Consider the following 20,064-nt stretch of genomic DNA (forward strand, 5'->3'; position numbering starts at 1 on the left):
CTAGCTTTCTCAGCATGAAGACTGCTTATATGTATGTGTAAAAACCAAATAACCTGTATCTTGAATGAACATGTAATTAGAAATATTTAATAGGTTTGTAAAACCAAAGGTCAGAATAATGTGTGCACTAACTTGTCCTTTCTTTAAACCCTCCAGCTTCATTTCAGCTTAAACATCTGAAAGCCTTTCAGGTCAACTATGTACAATCCAGGCATGTGAGGATGGAACCAACTTCAGACCAGTTTATGCTTTATGTCACTGATGGGAAGCATCATTCAGTAGAGACACCATTTTATGTCCTGATCAACCCAACAAATGATGAAGTCCCAGAATTCATAGCAAGGAACATTACTGTAAGGAAGGGAACAAAATGCCAAATATTTAATTGGCACTCATTTCTAGCACATTTTATCACATAACAAGGATATGGGGGGATACAGTAGTGGACACTACATTTATGTACTTCAAATCTTCCATATCCCCCATATCCTAATGCCTTCATGCAGTGAATTGCGATGAAGAAAAATCAGCTTAAAACCGAAGCCCCAGTTTTGGAGGGCTGATATTTGGGAAAAGGTGTGCGGTATATGAGTAAATATGCTAAGTTGTACATAGGTTTTGTGCTGATGTTTCCAAGCAAGTGAGCACTCAAGTGATCAGATGCTTAAACAGTGAATCTACTCTAAGAAGGGAATTTGTGTCATCTTTTGGTTTCAAAGGAGCTTCTGTTGAATTGCAGGAACCTGCTTTGTGAGGACTGAGAATTCTGTCTACAACAACCCAATAAAACTTACCTTTATATGAAAGCTTATGTTTTTCTTTCCTTTCTTCTGCTATTTAGGTGCAGGAGGGGCAGATAAAAGAACTGGATCTCTTTGTAATTAACGCAGTTGATTTGGATGTACCTCAGGATTGCTTGATATTTACTATTGCTCAGAAGCCCCTGCATGGAATCCTCATTAGTGGAGCTTATGGCAATGATATCATGCATTACAAACAGCGAACTAGCAATCACCACAACCATGGATATCCTGTGCATGACTTTTCTATGGAGCTTCTTAAGAATGGTAAATTTAGCTTTACTTTTACAGTGGTCCTTTTGTTACTTTAATCTTTTATAACAGGGTAGCACAGTTAGAAACAGTCATCATGTTTTTAATCACCTTGATTAGAAGTAGTTTCACAGCAAAGTTTAAGGGGAGCAGATTAAATCTGTTGAGTGGTCTTTTCTTTTCAACATACCTAATGCCTTGAGAATCCCTGAAGGGCCATGTCCAGATGAACACGCACATTTGGTTCCCCCGGAACAACTAGCAGCAAGACACCTTATGCCGCTGCTACTTGTCCCCAGGGAATGTCTGTACCACGTGCCCTCTGGCATGTGGCAGGTTACCCCGGATGGGGTAGGGGAGGCTGGGACCAGCACAGTTGCTGGCCCCAGCAGTCTTACTTGGGTTCCTGGGGGCCAGGGAAGCTGCAGCTGTGTCACTTCTGCAGCTTGGAGCCTGGTCAGCAGCCAACCAGACTCTGGTTTTGGGTGTTGTGCTCTGTCCCCATGTGCGCTGCCCTGCTTTTTACCTGGAAGGGATTTTTTTTACTCCTGCCATGCCTTGCTGTTAAATGATTAGGGTCTTAATTAGGTGGGAGGCTACCCTTTGAATGCCCTATTATCCTGGACCTATGTATGCAGCTTCAACCACCCCTGTACTGCATCCCAAGCCTTGCAGATGCTCCTAACAGCTGTACTCTGCTCCAGCCTGAGGCTGGGCCCATCTCAGGACAGTATTAGGTCTCTTGTGTTCTGCCCTGTATGGGCCACACTCGTACTGCCTCCCTCTCACTGAGGCCTCTCTCACTCCACTGGTTCTCACACGGTCTCTCCCTTACTGCCCCCCGCGAGGCCACACTCATACCGCCCCTCCACACTCATACTGCCCTCACCCGGGGGGTCCTGGGGGTTATTTCCCTGCATTCCCCGGCCAGCAAGCATGCAGCCTCTTGGGACTCTCCCATGGCTCTCATCCGAGCAAGCGCTGGGCAGTTTGCAGAACAATGGACTTACTCTGCTTCTGGTCTCTCACCGAGTCACTCACCCAGCTGCTCTCAGTCAGGGGCTCCTGACTTGCCCCATTGTTTACTTGAGGCTGTTCCTCAGCTGCCCCACCCAGTCGGCCTCCGGCCCACATGAGGCCTCAGGTGCCTGAAGGCTTATCTGGACCTAACTTGGCCGCCATGTTAGCAGGACCTACCCTCAAGCCCCCTGCTCACCGAGGCCCACTTCATGCCCCTTCCTCACTGGGCCTTAACTCAGGCCCCTGTGTTCACAGGTCCTCACTACCTGCCCCTCCCTCCAGGGCCTCCCAAATGCCACTTCAGTGCAGGCCATTAGGTGCTCCTCTGCACCCTGCTCTACACCTCTGCCTCCACTGAGGCACATACTCTGTCCCCTACGCTAAGGCCTAGGGTCAAACACCCCCCCTCAGGCTCAGGCGCCCTTCACCAGCATGCCTGGCCTGGCCCACCACTCTCACTTTCCGGGATCCTGTACCCCACATGGGCTCAGGTGGCCGTAGCTGTGCCTGGCCCCACTACCCACTCTCTGGGGTCTTGCACCCCACACAGGCTCAGATGCCACACCGGGGCGTGCCTGGCCCTCTACTGCCACCAATGATAAATAGCCCACCCAAAGGCGGGGGCTGGGGTTAAGGCACCCCTCATACATTTAGTAGATTTCATAGATGTTAGGGCTGGAAGGGACCCCAAAGATCATCAAGTCCAGCCCACCGCCCAAGGGGCAGGAGTCAGCTAGGGTCAAAGGATCCCAGCAAGATAAACATCCAAACATTTCTTGAATGAGTCCAGAGTTGGTGCCTGCACCACTTCTGGAGGGAGTCTATTCCAGGTCTTGGGGGCTCGGACCATAAAGAAATGTTTTCTTATGTCCAGCCTAAAACGAGCTTGTAGGAGTTTATGACTGTTGGTCCTTGTTTTTTCTTGGGGTGAACAGACATGCTCCCAGATCCTGATGTACACCCCTTATGTACTTATAAGCAGCCGCCAGGTCCCCCCTGAGCCTGCACTTTTCCAGACTGAAGAGTCCCATGGCTCTCAGCCTCTCTTCTTAAGGCCTATTCTCTTTCATGCATGTGGCTCTCCTCTGGACTCTCTCAAGCTTCTCCTCGTCCCTCCTGAATTGTGGAGCCCAGAATTGGATGCAGTACTCTAGCTGAGGCCTCACCAAGGCCGAGTACAGTGGGAGGATGACATCCTGAGGTTTATTTGAGAAACATCTCTGGATGCAAGCCAGAGTTTGGTTTGCTTTACCAGCTGCGACATCGCATTGGTGGCTCATGTTCATCTTGTGGTCAATTATGACCCTCAAGTCTCTTTCAGCAGTGGTGCTAGCAAGCATAGTACTGCCGAGCCTATAAGTATGCTGCAGAGTTTTTTTTCCCCAAGGTGTAATATTTTACATTTATTGGTATTGAACATCATCAGGTTTGTATCCGCGCACTTAGTAAGTGTATCCAAGTCAGCCTGGATCACTAGCCTGTCCACAGGTGTGGACGCTATGCCCCAAAGTTTAGTGTCATTGGCGAACTTAGCCAGTGCGCTTCTGACACCAATGTCCACATCATTGATAAAGATGTTAAAGAGAACCAGTCCAAGGACAGAGCTTTGGGGGATGTCACTGGTCCTGGCGTGCCATAATGATTCGCTACCATCGACTACTACTCTCTGGGTCCGACCTTGGAGACAGTTTCCCAGCCATTGGACTGTGTTGTAGCCAAGGCCATAGTTGGCCAATTTTTCCATGAGGAGATCATGGGACACCAGATCAAAGGTTTTTTTAAAGTCCAGATATATGATGTCAATCTCTTCTCCCTTGTCTAGGTGATATGTCATCTGGTCATAGAAGGAGATTAGATTGGTCAGGCAAGACCTGCCCGTGACAAACCCATGCTGGCTATCCCTCAGGATGCTGCCCTCAGCCAGTTTATCCAGAAGGGTCTCCTTGCTAATTTTCCCCAGAATCTTACCAGGGATTGAGGTCAAGCTGATTGGCCCATAATTCCTGGGATCTACTTTCCGCCCATTCTTGGAGATGGGTACCACATTGGCCTTCTTCCAGTCCTCAGGTACTTCACCTGAGCGCCACGAGTTTTCAAATATTTTTGCCAATGGTTGGGCTATGACACCTGCCAGTTCCTTGAGTACCCTAGGGTATAATCTGTCAGGAGCAGCTAACTTGAAGGTGTTCAACCTCTCAAGGTGATCCTTTACTAAATCAACACCGATGCTGAGTATAAATACGCCCTCAACTTCGCTATCCCATGTCTTGCTAGGCAGGGCAGTCCCATTGGACTGATGAAAGACCAACGTGAAGTACCCATTAAGCAGGTTGGCTTTTTCCTGGGTGTTGGCTATCAGCTGTCCTGCTTGGTTCTGCAGGGGACCAATGGTACCCCTGCTTTTTTTCTGACTCCCTACATATCTGAAAAAGGACTTTTTTGTTATCTTTGATATGTGAAGCAAGACGGAGCTTGGTTGCAGCCTTGGCTTTCCTGATCTGCTCCCTGCAGGTACGGACCAGTGCTGAGTACTCCTCCTTGGTGGTAATTCCAGCCTTACATCCTTTATAAGTCTCTCTTTTGAAGCATAGGAGGTCCTCTAGTTCCCTGCTGAGTGAAGGGGGCTGCTGTGTCCTTTTGCTACCCTTCCTCTGAGATGGGATGGCCATTCCTTGTGCTGTCAGAATCACTCCCTTGAGGAGCAACCTTGGACTCCTCTTCCTGTTGAGTCATGGTCCCTTAGGGCCTTGACAATGAGCTTCCTGAGCTTGTCAAAGTCAGCTTTCCTGAAGTTGAGGACTTGTGTATTGCTGACTGACTTGCCAGCCTTGCAATGGATAGTAAAGGTGATCATCTCCTGGTCACTATCACCCAGCTTCCCATCGATTCTTAGGTCACTGACTAGGTCATCCCTTTTGGCCAGTACCAGGTCCAGAAATGCTTTACCTCTTGTCAGCCCATAGACTTCTTGAGTCAGGTAGAGCTCATCCACGCACATGAGGAAGCTTTGCAATTGATCGGATTTGGCCAAGTGCTCTTCCCATGAGATGTCTGGGTAGTTAAAGTCTCCCAGACCATGCACCGAGAGCGTGCAGCCTCAGCCAGTTCCCTGGTGAATTCCTGGTGTAACTCTTGTTTCTGGTTAGGAGGTCTGTAGTAAACTCCTATCATGATGTCCCCTGTGCCATGTTCCCCATGTATTTTAACTCAGAGGGACTCCAGTTGTCCTCTCTGGGTGCCAATGTCAATTTGCAGGGACGTGTAGCTTTCCTTGACATAGAGCTTCAGCCCCACCCTTTCTGTCTATATGATCTCTCCTGTACAGGGTATAGCCATCTATACCAGTGGCCCAGTCATAGGTGGAGTCCCACCAGGTCGAAGTTATCCCTTTTCACCAAAGATCAGACTGTGATCGTGAAAGCCGAAGCCTTCATGATGACACCAGCGCCACAGTCTTTGGTTGACTAACTTGACCCGTCTCTCCCTCCTCAGCCCATGATCTATAACTGGGAGGAGCGAGGAAAAGACCACCTGTACCCCCACCCCCCTAAGTCCCACTCCCAGAGACCTGTAGTCTCTCATGACCCGGCTGGGATTGCTCCTCCTCGCCTTTCAATAGGGTGGTAACTGGCCTGGCATTTCTGGTAGACTGTTCCACCATGAACAGCCCCACCAGGCCACCTATCCCCAGCAGGGTGCAGTTTTAGGTCATGCCCAGGACCAGGAGCCTCCAAACCATCCCCCATAAGCTCCTGCCCTCACCTCAGTTTGTTGCAGAAGCAGCAGCTCTGCTGGAAGATGTTACTTTGACTGCTGCCTCCAGCTCTGCTGGCCTGAATCTTAAAATGGTCACACATCAGAGCTGGGGCCACACCTGCCGGTTGCCTCTTCATGCTCTTAAAGTGGCAGACCCCAAAGGTGCTCTGCCACACATAGTATCTCAGCATGTTCCACAAAAGTACTCACAAAAATATCAGGTACTCATCATATATTTCACAGGTCTTTAGACATATGTGTTTCCCCACTTTGTCACCAACCTGGGTCTCTCTTCCCTCAACCAACCTTTCAACCTCCAAGCCATCCTTTAAAGTATTCATTCCTGCAAGGAAGCTAATTATGATCTCTCCACTTCTTTTATTTAGTCTCTTGTTGGAGATCTAAGTCTGCTCTTGGACTGGTGGATAGTCACAGATGTCAGAGGTTGTTTACATGGGAACTAGCTAATGTCAAGGTTTCTCAGTATATCCACCTGAACACTTAAAGATACAACCAGCTCTCATGTGTTAGATTTCGGTAACATGAACACCTGTTAAGTCTTAGACCTAAATGAGAGATGCATACAGCTTACAGAGAAAAAGCTTGTTCAGTTAATCAATAAACTCATTTAAGAAGTTACTTCATGCAGTCCAGTCTTGCTTGTTTTTAAAATGCACTGCCTCTGATTTTGCTCTTCAAATCCTTGTGCACTCTCTGGCAAAGTTTATCTGTACTTATTGGTCATATTGAGTTGGGTGGGATGGAAAAAATTCTTTTTCAAAACAAAGACATTAAGCAGGTCATCATGATAACTTTTGAGTAGCTGGGGTGCTAATGAATTAATGAACAGCTGCTGCTTAGAATGCTCATCCTGTGCTAGCTGAAACAAGCTGGCTGTAACCAGTGGACATGTGTGGGGGGATGATGGAGGCAGAAGGAAATGATGTGAAAGAGATTTTGAAGGTGACAGATTTATTTTCTCTTTCCCCCCCACCCCCCTCTCCCCAGGAATGAGGTTGATGTACATGCATGATGACTCTGAGAATCTCGCTGATGGTTTTACAATCCAGCTATCAGATGGGAAACATAAAGTCCTCAGAACCATTTCAGTAAAGGTCATTCCAGTTAATGATGAGAAACCAGTACTGAGCAAGTAAGCCACATGTTCCTATTCCAAATTGGGGGATGAGTGCAGATGAAATGATTCAACAGTGATCAAAACAGCAAATTAGTGATTAATAAGGCTAGTCTGCCATAAATAATCGTAGACTAATGCCAACAAAGATGTTCCTGTATTTTTGCAACTCTGTGACTGTTTAACAAGAGCATTATCAGTAGAGAATAAATTTGGTAATAAAAAGTGTCTAAATCCTACATATTTTTATTATGATGGCTTTTTTATTTAATAACCAAAAATGATTGTGTGATATACGGAGAAAAAGAAATGGGCTGATATCGGTTCTTCGTTATTGAAAAATAACCCTGGTCTTTGTACCCCCTCTGCTGGCCAGTCCTATAGTGGGTTGACTACAGTTCTCTTGCATTCTTGTGCATTCCGCCCCTTCTGGCCTTGGGTGATGTGCAGTTTAATGTATGCATCAGCTAACACTGTGATAATAGCATCAGATTTGGAGAATGATGCAAAACCTTTTCTCTGAAGTCTGAGACCTCCCTATCTCACAAATTTATAAAGTGAAGGCTGAACATCTGAGCACTTCTTTTTCTTTTCTAAAATATTCCTTCTCAGTCAGGATTGTGTCTTACTTGACATTTGGATGGCTCCCATTTCATTGTGGGTTTCAGTGATGCACAAGCAATAAATAAATTATAGGCAAGGTTGATACCACCAGCTCTTCCTGAGGTTCCCCAACACTTTCTTATTCACGTTGCTTTTCACTTGACAAACTGAGTGAAAATTTTGTATGTTGTTTTCCCATATAAGAGTGAATGATTCCATCACAATTAGTCACAACAGTTTAGCCATTTCTGAGAATAAAACTAGGAGAAAAAATATGTTAATTTTCAATATTAAAACAAATCTCACAACTCTTCCTTGGAAAGCAGAAGTAGCCCTGAAATTTGGCAAAAGACCAATTTTTGTCTCAGGGCTATGCCTATAAAAATTAGGTCAAGTTACAAACCTTTGAAATATATCAGTTCACACAGGCTCCCAGCCATCCATCCTCATAGAACATGTTCCAACATCTTCCAGATCCTCCTCTTGGCCTATCTGGGCCTGCAGCATCCAAATTAAGTGAAAGAATATGCTCTCTCCTGTTAAAGCTCCTCCATGAGCATGAAGAGGCAACCTTAATTCTGGCCTTTCTTCAGTTTTGAGTGCCTGATCTTTCAGTGTTAACATTATTAATAACATTTTTGTGGTACTAAAATAGCAACAGTAATATGAAGGGGCAGATTGGTATTATCTGATGGGGAGAAAGAGGGAGACAAGGTCAGAGAATTAAGAAGGGGCATGTCTTTAAAGGAATTTAGATACCATCTGGGACTTCCATCCTACTAATTTTTACACCCAGTGGTAGGCACTTCCAAGACTCCACTCTGAAGAATCCATCTCCCACCAGACAACAAAAGGTCACAAGGAGTTATTTAAACCTGGAAGCCATTGCATAGTCTGCAAAAAGTTGCCTGCCATAGGCAACAAGTCAAATTGAGGGTCCATTCCAGATGCCACCACTTTAAAGACTCAACCAGGCCACAGCTGACCTGGCTAATCGAACGATCCAAAAAGGCCCATGGAGCATGCACTGGTATGGTCTGTAACAGTGGTATAGCCAACCGGCTCATATTACCTCTTCTGGTCAGATCAGATGAGAACTGAGAGGGGGCACATACACAGAACTGGTTTCTGTTTTGCTGTTTGCTAATTTTCCCCAGTCTTCTTGTCTCCTCTGCTTGCTGTTTTACAGAAGTATGCACTGCCTTTTAGTCATTCTGCAGTTATTACTCCTTCAGCATCTGAATAATCCATTTTCCTGGCACTGGTATGACTCATAAGAAAGATTATTTCTCTGTTTTTATATCAATGCATGGCTTTTTTCTTTTCACAGGAAGGATGAGATAGAGGTGAACATGGGTGAAACTCGAATCATTTCTAGTGCTGTTCTGTCAGCCGAAGATAAAGACACCCCCAGGGAAAGAATTTACTATTTATTTGAAAGAATTCCAGAAAATGGGCAGCTTCAGCTCAAGGTTAGTCTTTGTACTTTAGCAAAAAACAAACGAACAAGCAACTCTCTTTGTAGAAGAGAAAGAAGGAGAAGGACACTGTTATGATGAGATAGAAAGAATACATGAAGCAAACAAACATACCAGGTTAGACACTTTGATAACAGAGACCAGATCTTTCACTGGAGTGGAGAGGAGGTGAAAACCATAGCTGGGCTATCATGAAGTGATGGTGAGGGGAAATCCTTGAAGGGAAAGAAACTCAGCAATCTAGCAGGGAGAGCCTGGTAATAAAGGGGAGAGAGAAGAGTTACACCATATGGAGAAGAGAATGGCCCCAGTAATAGGAGATGGGGTGATCCTTCAGGAATCAGGAAGACAGTGGAGTGAGACCCCATGAGGCAATGAGATAGGAAGACAGTATATGGTGAGAAAGAGGAAAGGGAAAGGCCAAAGGGATTTTAGGACAGAAAATAAGTGCTAATAAGGAGAGAGAGAGTGAAAAAAATAAAATAGAGACAGGAGGGAAGAAAAAGATGATTGATTAGAACAAAAAAAAAAGAACGGAAAAGGAGATGCAAAAGCTTTTATTTTTCCTTATTATACAGAAAAATCTGATGGAGCAATAAGCACATATAGTATTTTGATGTTATATCCCAGGTTACAGAATTATGTAGGACAACAGCGACTTGGTTCTGAATGGCACAGGGATGTGGGAACATAGTATCCCATACATTTGGGAGGAAAATAAGCTGGTAGGTGGATTCTGGTAGCTATATTTGGTATAGGTTTCTATGTGGGATTAACAGAGATTGTATAGAAATATTTTAAAGCCCTGTCGTTTGGGTGTGCTGTGCTTATTGGTATTTAAACATCTTAACAGCATGATAACCTGGCACACAACTCCTATGAAGTGCCACCTGTGCTGATTCTGATCAATACAGTATTTTTTTGTTTTAAAATGCTTTGAAATCTTCCAAAGTGCAGGAAACTGCCCAAAGCCCTGAGGTAAGTGGGGAAGTGGGAGACCTGGAGGAAGAGCAAGCAGGAGGGGGCAACAGGGGAGGTGCTCTCATACTTCTTGAGAAATCAGGGCAATCAACTAGTTAGTTATCTCAGGTGCCTGTACACGAATGCACAGAGCCTGGGAAACAAGCAGGAAGAATTGGAAGTCTTTGCACAATCACAGAACTATGTTTTGACTGGAATAACAGAGACTTGGTGGGATAACTTGCATGTTTGAAGCACTGTCATGGTTGGGTACAAACTGTTCAGGAAGGACAGGCAGGGGAAAAGAGGAGGAGGAATTGCACTTTATGTAAAAGAGCCATATACTTGCTAAGAACTCCAGTATGAAACTGGAGATAAGTCTTTTGAGAGTCTCTGGGTTAAGGTTAGAGGGGAGAGCAACAAGGATGATGTCATGGTGGGTGTCTGCTGTAGACCACCAGACCAGGAGGAAGTGGTGGATGAGGCTTTCTTTAAACAGCTAGTGGAAGCTTCCTGATCACAAGCCCTGGTTCTCATGGGGGACTTCAATTACCCTGACATCTGCTGGGAGGGCAATACAATGGTGCACAGTTTTTGGGGAGTACTGGGGACAATTTCCTGGTGCAAGTGCTGGAGCAGCCAACTAGGGGCCATGCTCTTCTTGACCTGCTGCTCAAACAGGGAAGAATTGGTGGGGAATGTAGCAGTGAATGACAACTTGGGCAGCAGTGACCACGAGATGATTGAGTTCAGGATCCTGAGAAAAGGAAGGACAGAGAGTAGCAGAGTAAGGACCCTGGACTTCAGAAAAGCAGGATTTGACTCACTCAGGAAACTCATGGCAGGATCCCCTGGGAAGCCAGACTGAAGGGGAGAGGAGTCCAGGAGAACTGGTTGTACTTTAAAGAAGCCTTATTGAGAGTGCAGGAACAAACCATCCTGATGTGCAGAAAGACTAGCAAGTATGGCGGAAAATCAGCCTGGCTTAGCAGGGAACTTTTCAGTAAACTAAATCACAAAAAGGAAGCTTATAAGAAATGGAAACTTGGACAAATAACTGGGGAAGAATTAAGAGCATTGCATGGGCATGCAGAGATGAATTCAGGAAGGCCAAAGAACAGTTGGAGTTGCATCTAGGGATGTGAAGTGTAAAAAAGAGGAGGATTAGGGAAAGTGTGGGTCCCTTACTGAACGGGGGAGGCATTGTCACCTTGTGACAACAGATGCAGAAAACGCTGAAGAGCTCAATGCCTTTTTTGCCTCAGTCTTCACAGGCAAGGCCAGCTCCCAGAGTACTGCACTGGGCAGCACAGTTTGGAGAGAAGATGAGCAGCCCTCAGTGGTGAAAGAACAGGTTAAGAACTACTTAGACAAGCTGTACATGAACAAGTCCATGGGGAGGGGGCTGAGCACCTGAGGGTGCTGAGGGAGTTGGCTGATGAGACTGCAGAGCCACTGGCCATCATATCTGAAAACTCATGGCAATCAGGAGAGGTCCCAGATGATTGGAAAATGGCAAACATATTGCCCATATTTTAAGAAAGGAAAAAAGGAGGATCCAGGGAACTACAGACCAGTCAGCCTCACCTCAGTCCCTGGAAAAATCATGGAGCAGATCCTCAAGGAATCTATTTCTAAGCACTTGGATGAGAAAAAGGTGATTAGGAACAGTCAGCACTGATTCACCTGGGGCAAGTCATGCCTGACTAACCTGATTGCCTTCTGTGATGAGGTGACTGGCTCTGTGGATGCTGAGAGACTGGTGGATGTGGTGTACCTTGGTTTTAGCAAGGCTTTTGATATGGTCTCCCACAACATTCTCTCAGGCAAGCTAAGGAAGTACAGTTTGGATGAATGGACTGTAAGGTGGATAGAAACCTGGCTGAAGCATAGGGCTTAGAGGGTAATTATCAATGGCTCGATGTCTAGTTGGCAGCTGGTATCAAGTGGAATGCCCCAGGGGTCAGTCATGGGGCCAATTTTGTTCAATGTTTTTATCAATGACCTGGAAGATGGCACAGAGTGCACCCTCAGCAAGTCTGCAGATGACACTCAGCTGCGGGGAGTAGTAGATACACTGGAGTGTAGGGCTAGAATTCAGAGTGACCTAGACAAATGGAGGATTGGGCCAAAAGGAATTTCATGAAGTTCAACAAGGACAAGTACAAAGTCCTGCACTTAGGATGGAACAGTCCCATGCACCAGTACAGGCTGGGGGCTGACTGGCTGGGCAGCAGCTCTGCAGAAAAGGACCTGGGGGTTACAGTGGGAAATAAGGTGAATATGAGCCAGCAGTGTGCTCTTGTTGCCAAGAAGGCTAATAGCATACTGGGCTGCATTGGTAGGTGTGTTGCCAGTAGGTCAAGGGAAGTGATTATTCCCCTCTATTCAGCACTGGTGAGGCCACATCTGGAGTACTGTGTTCAGTTTTGGGCCCCCCACTACTGAAAGGATGTGAACAAATTGGAGAGAGTCCAGCAGAGGGCAACAAAAATGGTGAGGAGGCTGGAGTACATGGCTTATGAGGAAAGGCTGAAGGAACTGGACTTATTTAGTCTAGAGAAGAGGAGACTGAGAGGGGTTTTAATAGGAGTCTTCAACTACCTGAAGGGTGGTTACAAAGAGGATGAAGCTAGACTGTTTTTAGTGGTGGCAGATGACAGAACAAGGAGCAATGGTCTCAAGTTGCAGCAAGGGAGGTTTAGGTTAGATTTTTAGGAAGCATTTTCTCACTAGGAGGGTAGTAAAACACTGTAACAGGTCACCCAGAGAGAAGGTGGAAGCTCCATCCTTGGAGGTTTTCAAAACCTGGCTAGACAAAGCTTTGACTGGGATGATATAGTTGGGGATGGTCCTGCTTTGAGCAGGGGGTTGAACTAGATGACCTCCTGAAATCACTTCCAACCCTAACTTTGTATGATTCTAGGAGACTGCATCTGACATGTCAGATTTTTCCAGGAAAAGACTTTGGGACTTCCCTACAGAAACATGATTCTATGAGCACAAGTAAAACTAGGAGTAATAGCATTATATTAAATTGGGAAAATATAGGCTGAATATCAGGGAAAATATATGAATACGATCTGATAAGTTTTTAGCATTCTCCGTTCCACAGCCCTTCTGACTGCTTGGTAGCAAAGCTCTTGACATATACTGGCCCTATAATGTCTTGCTAGGAAAGGTCCGGCTATCAACTAGGCTATCATTGGCAATCTCTGTATATCACCAAGGTATATTTATTAAATAAGCCGCTGTGGGATAATGTCTGGATACTGACAGATTTTTATTCATTCTAGGTAGGCAGGGACTGGGTGACTCTCCAAACTGGAATGAACTGCACTCAGGAAGAAATAGATCTGAACCTTGTGAGATATGTGCATACAGGAGCTATAGGATCCAAGATCCAAGACAGTTTCACATTTCATCTGTGGGATGGAGACAACCAGTCCCCAGCACTGGACTTCTTCATCAGCATCAAGGACATGGAGAAGGGTAACAATCTAGCTGACTTTATGTCCTACAGTGACTAATTGTGGCACAAATTCAGTCTGAAAAATAAATTGTCATTTATGATCCTAACTGACACCCCAAGCCTTCAGTGAACACCAAGCTGGGTCACACTAGTTTTACTGGGGCTCTGTGCAGGCCTTGAGCGTCTGTCTGCATATAACTCATTGTAGGACACGATTCTTCACTATTTCTTCAAAAGGGATTCTAGGTAATATATTTAGTTAATAATTTGCTCCTCACTTCCATAGATCCACCAAGTGTCTTTCAATTATACAGTAAAATGGCTGACAACATGCCTATAAAATGGATATTATCTCCATTTTGTACATGGGCAAACCAAAGCACAGAAAAGTGGTGACCAGCTTAGCCAAAGCATGTCCTAAGACAGGCAAAGCTAGAAACAGGGTTCAGGTGTCCTGCTTCCCAGTCTTGTGTTATAACCATGAAATGTCTTTGGATTTAAGAAAGACAACTATGTTGGATTTAGCCCTAAACTGTGTTGGATTTAGGACATAATCACTACTTAAAACCATGCTTTCATCTACAGTGTCTAGAATGTTATAACATAACATGCAGGAGACATATATCAATACTAATAGGACCATTTTAACCTATCCTCATATATCTGGCAGGAGATATTGCTGTTTTTATAAGGCCACTTACTGTGTCGAAGGGGGATAGAAGCTACATAACGACTGATGCCCTTCTTGCTATTGATGGAACTGACAAACCAGAGGAACTCCTTTATGTGATAACTTCTCCACCTCAGTATGGACAGATAGAGTACGTCAGCTTTCCGGAAATCCCCATCACAAGTTTCAGCCAAATGGATATAGCAGGCCAGGCAGTCTGCTATGTCCACAGTAGCAAGGCAACTGCTCCTGAAGATACATTCAGGTAAGCTCTGAAGAATTGCTTTTTTCCTAGCTGTCTTGGTTAATAATAAAATTAATTGGAAAGGAGCACTCTCCTTTTCACTCATTTTGGGTGGAAAAAATCAATATGCATATAGCAAAAGTAATTCCTGCTTTATTAGATTTATTCCTGACTAACATAACACACTCATCCCTTAAAACAGTGAAGAAATAGTCTGGGCTACATTCATTCACCTATAATGGCTTGAACATTTTTATAACACGCAAGAAATAGTACATGGCTAATGAAAACTAAATGTAGGAGGAGCACTCAATAACATCTCTGAGATTTCCTGACAAATTATAACAATTTTCCTTGTTAATTGTGTTACTGGATTAATATTACATTCAGTAAGGAGGCAAGAGTGTTGTGATGCACATTTCTTATAGTACTCAATCTGATATCCTTCAGTGCTTTTCCAAATACACCTTCCTGGATGACTGAACAGGAGATTTAATTTCTCATTCAGTTTTTTGTGCTCCATCTGAAGTAGTACAATCAGTTACAAGAAGATGGATCCTGAGGACTTCAGATAATTCAGAAAAACATCCCTCTTATATTGTGATACTGAGATCTTTGCCAAAGTGCTCCAGATTAGAAATCCATTTTACACTAAACCAGATGGCATTTGTTAATGCTAGCAGACCAGCTGAAAGCACCGAAAGGGTGTTTAGTGATGTAGTTTGCCAGGACCTAGGTCTTTCTTGTCAAAGTAAAGACTTTTGATAGCTTTGAATGGAAGGTTTATTTTAAGGGAATATTTTTAGCTGAGTAGCTAGACCAATGGGTTGGCTCAATGCTGGGGATATGCATGGGGCAAAAGAAAATTCTTTCCCCTCTCTTCCCTCAGCCTACGTTGTTACTTCACATATGCCACTAAGACATACACATCACAGTGGAGACAAGATGCAAGGTTCTGAAGAGAAGTAGAACCTAAATTTTTGGCATCCCCAGTTTATCACCCAGATAGACATTGTGGGACCTCTCATTAGGCTAAGCTTTACACAAGGGTTATATGCTCCCTACACAGCCACTGGTACTCTGTCATTTGTGTGTATATGTGTGCATGTAACAGATCACATCAGAGAATGTATGCACTATAGAAAACCCCCTAAAATAGAATATTTTCAGGTCACTGTGTTCATCTCACAGCTAAAGCTTTTTCTAATAGTTAATTTTTTCCTGAATATTTCATGAAGGACCAGCTTACCTATAAAGTTGCTTACTAGTTTCCCAGCTCTGCTTTTGTTGTTCATTTTAGGTTGGAAACTTTCAGCTCAGGCTATCAGAATTATTTATGTCTTTCAGACAGGTGGTTCAGTCCATAAGGTGTCTCTGCCTCAGTTGTTAACACATCATGATTGTTTCTCTAGTTATAGAACTGACCTTAATAAATCATTACATATGCTAATAGATTGGCCAGATTACATATTCCAATACAGCTTTTTTCTGTCATAAACTTAAATACACAAATACTTTGAGTCCTTGTAAATCTACATCTTTGAAGCTTCATAATTATGTCCCCAAGAGATTTTGCCAAAAAAAAATTATTTCAATGAGCCACATTAAAAATAACTTGGTAAAGTCAAACTCAAAAGAATGGCAATTCACCATTGTTTGTCATCTGTATTCCAACGCATTTTAGTGCTTTTTATTCCTCACAAAATTTATCAAGACTTACACATAAGATTTAATGATTTACCTGAAAATAATGTAATTTATTCTTTCTCAGTATCCTGTATCCCAAAGAAACAGGGGCCTCCATTCTGCAAAGCACCAGTTATGTTACTGAGCTTCCTCATGTTTTATATTGGATCCAGACTCTCAACTGGTGGCATAGCTTCACTGATTTCAGCAAAACTATAAACAAGAATCTGTCCTATTAATATATTATTTTCTAGGATTTCAGCTCTTATTGTTTCACTTTTAGCATAAAAGTGATCTCCTGCCATCAAATCATCTTTCTTTCATACTAAAATCAATGCTGCCACCAAGTATTGTTAACTCTGAGTGAGAGTTTGAGGTAAGGTTTCTTAATCAGGACTTTGAACATGTTTCTTTCATGCTGGTTGTTAAAGCTGTTCTTGAAATCAAACTGAATGACTGCCATCCAGTCCACCTATTTAATTTAACTTCCTAGGTCTCAGCTGTGGCTTCTGGTGGAAAAGTAGAAAATATAACCATCTGTAATACTGTCTCAATATGTATACTCTGTCCTGCCCTTTAGTGCTATGCCTCTTATATCACTGTAATACTATTTTTTTTAAAAGCTCTAAGTAAAATTAAAGGCTTTCTGAGTTCTCTAGTATTTCTTTAAAACACTGACAAATAGACTCACTAATCTAGCAGCAGCTGTGAAAGTAAATTTACAGACAAAACTTTGTTACTTCTAGGAACTGTTTGGCAGACTTTTGACTCTCAAATGTACTTTCACATGGGGAACCCAGTGCTTCCGTTCCAGTCCTGAACCTGACTCACAAGCCAGCAGAGACTAGATAAAACTTAAATGCAAAGTGTCAGAAAGGACAGCATTCCTCATAGTTTATTTAACCATACTACTCTGCATGAATGATGTGTGCCCCTCGCGGCTGAGGGGGCATGGCAGTGGCGGCAGGAGCATGGCAGTGGTAAGCGAGGGAGCTCCCACAGATGCTGCCAGCACTGTTGGCAGCGGTGGGGAAGGGGGTTATAAGAGAGAGGACTGAATCTAGCCATTCTCAAACCTGGGGAGGTTCTTCCATGAGATTTTTGTTGAAGAGAGCAAAATAAGGCAAAAGGAAGGTTACATATGGCATTTCCTAAGGAATAGATGTAATCTTTGAGTAAAGCAGACTGAAAATTTTTACTCATTACATTCTTGGCAAAAATATTGGGATTTCTGAAAAATCTAAATTTCCATGGGAAAAATCCAGTTTTGCCTCAGGTTCATTTTCCTTCTTGGAAAAGCAAAGTGAAATATTTTTTTCTTAACACAAATAAAAAGTTTAGTTTCTCAAATGAAATAGAAACATCTCATTCAGGCTTGTTTCAACAATGGACTGCAGCTGTGTGATCTGCCCTTATCCTTGTGGGAGGTTAGAGTTCAGGTGGGTCAAGACCCCATTCTTCCCTATGAATCACAGTTTCCATGATGCACTGCAATCTCTGCTGGCTAAGCTGCATGATAGGAAGTTTAGCCCATTGGAAAGCTGGAAGCTTGAGGCCCTCCTACAGTTCAGGTATATACAGTGTTGACACAAGCTAAAATTAAAACAGATGGACATTTCTGATTGGAAACTTTCTGAACTTTTCTGTCTAAACAGAGAAGAAGGAAATTTTCAAATTCTTTCCTTTGTAACTATTTTTTTCTTTCTGACAGTCCATTCCTAGCATCTGATAAAGTAGGCTATAGCTTGAGAATGCTCATGCCTCTCCCAATCAGTTAGTCTCTAATAATGTGTCACCCTATCCTATCTTCTTCTACACAAAGTTGTCATAGATCGGAAATTCTTTTTGGTCATCTTTAGTGGAGGTGTCCTAAAGTCGCTCATTTTCATCTGAGAATTTGTCAGAGTCAATATTTGATACCTACCACACCTCTGGGAAGCTTTGTGATACATTCATGTGAAGCATTACAGCTTTGTTTAGAACAAAAATGTATATAAGTCAAGTCATACCAGTGCAAATCTTTGTGTGTAGATGCACTTATTTAAGAGTGGATTATTTCAGTTTAGCATAACCTGCTCCTAATCCACTTAAGCTAAACTGAAATCAGCCTGGTTTAAACTGAAACAAGAGCATTCAAACAGCCTTTCCCACGAGTTTATCTAAATCAGCTCAAAATCACACCTTAAATTAAATTAGCGCAACTTTGCATGTAAATAAGCCTTCTGTCTGAGTTAGTGATGTAGAACCTAATTAGAAAGGCTGTTGTCATAAAAGTAAGGTTATGGTATTTTAATAAATATAGTGTCAGTTTTAATCACAGTAATTGATGTTCCTTGCTGTTAGTATTTGGCAAAGAATTTGGTTGTGTGGAGATATAAGTACGGTGGCAGATTATTTTTTTAAACAAGAAATGGTGACATTAATTATATGGGGAGTTTAAATGATCAGATTTTTACCTTCTGCTGAAGTACTTTCTTCAATCATAAATTTCTCTGTATTGTTTGGTGCTGCTGGCCTGGAAGAAAGATTTGGCAGTGCTTGTTTGGACAGATGACTTCAAGTGATTAGCAACCTGACATCAGATGCTGGCAGCAGGATGCTAAGAGAACATGCTAATGTCCTCCATTTTGACACGCTGGCTCGATTTTGTAATGAGCTGGCACTATTTATGATTCCATTTTTATCTTTTAAATGCCATGACAGATGGTAGGTTCTACAGCCAACTCTATTGCCATGGAACTGCAGAAAGCATGAAACCTTGGTAATGGTGAAATCAAACCATGCGACATGTCCTCCTAACTAAGCCTGAGAGTTGTCCCCTAAATTTCATCAGAGTAATGAGAATCTTGGCTGCTTTCTATTCCTAAGGGAAAGTTGAAGCAGAAGTAAATTGAAAGTTGAAGCAGAAGTAAATCAGAACATCCCCCTTCCCCACCCCCCCTCCAAATGTAGAAAAGGCTACTTCTTGGACACAGCTAGCTTCATTAACCTGGAAGATCAAGTTATGTGCAGTATTTGCATTGGAATTTTCAACCTTATTAATAAATCTAAGAGCTTCATTCTTGTCCAGCATCCTATAGAAGGTTCTGAACCAAACTTTCATATTCATGATCTGAACTATTCTTCCAAACAGGTTTATTATATGTAGGTTTGAGACATTACCCAAGAGGCCTCCTAGGTTAAGCCAAGGAAGGGGATGCGTCAGTGGAAGGATCTAATCTGCACCCCTGGCCTGCACTTTTCCTGTCTTTAAAAAGCTAAAATAAGGTCTTGTGTGAACATGTTTTTTTTTTTTTTACTTCTTATTTATCATCATCATGCCAGTTGTATATCCAATCTCACTAGATTAGTCATAGTACATCCCTTTTACCATTGGCACAACAGCTTTAGGTCAGTACAGACAGCTGCCTCTATGTTCCCAACTGGGAATACTGCCCTGAGTAAACATATTTCTAACTCCTATATAGTCTCTGGCCTGCTTACACTCATTCCCATCTGTCTGATGGCATAGTGCCTGCTTTCAATTTGGTCAGCCCCTAATTATTGGGCATCACTGTAGGTAGTGAAGGGTTTTAGCTGGACAGCCTGTGCAATACAGCAAGCCATTTCCATGACCTACTTAAAGTCACTTATATTCAAGGTGAACAACATCAATCCTAGTTCTGATGTTTCAATTCTTGTAGCACTTTTCTGGTTTCAGTGGCAAAGCTTCTCAATCAGTAGATGAAGGTGAGACAAGGAAGCAGACTGTCTAGCAGTCTTCACTTGGCATAAGTAAAATGGCAGCCAAGTGATGAGTGGAAAGACACTTAAGTGTGTATGTACCTGTGGTTATATATGATGTATCAGTTGCACTTTTCCATATGAGTTTAAATTCATGAATGTAATAAGTGGAATAATGCATGCACACAAAGCTAAGCATGGAGGGGAAAGAGGGAGACCCTGGGGCAAGGGAAACATATCAATGCAAAAAAAAAATCTCTTTACA

At 43.3% G+C, this 20,064-nt stretch overlaps 1 protein-coding gene across 2 annotated transcripts in view; it reads left to right on the forward strand.

The window, feature by feature from the left end:
* FREM1 (FRAS1 related extracellular matrix 1) overlaps positions 1-20,064 on the forward strand; it is a 126,850-nt gene that overhangs the window by 73,425 nt on the left and 33,361 nt on the right. The window contains exons 19-24 of one of the 2 annotated variants that reach the window (XM_025215527.1): positions 157-353; positions 842-1,067; positions 6,837-6,981; positions 8,897-9,038; positions 13,301-13,496; positions 14,147-14,411. In XM_025215527.1, the coding sequence (XP_025071312.1) occupies positions 157-353; positions 842-1,067; positions 6,837-6,981; positions 8,897-9,038; positions 13,301-13,496; positions 14,147-14,411 (1,171 nt within the window). Of the gene's footprint in view, positions 1-156; positions 354-841; positions 1,068-6,836; positions 6,982-8,896; positions 9,039-13,300; positions 13,497-14,146; positions 14,412-20,064 lie in introns of those variants that run through there. The other variant, XM_006033656.3, reaches the window with a different exon arrangement.

This window comes from Alligator sinensis, unplaced genomic scaffold, assembly GCF_000455745.1.
Source record: "Alligator sinensis unplaced genomic scaffold, ASM45574v1 scaffold185_1, whole genome shotgun sequence".
NCBI lineage: Eukaryota > Metazoa > Chordata > Crocodylia > Alligatoridae > Alligator > Alligator sinensis.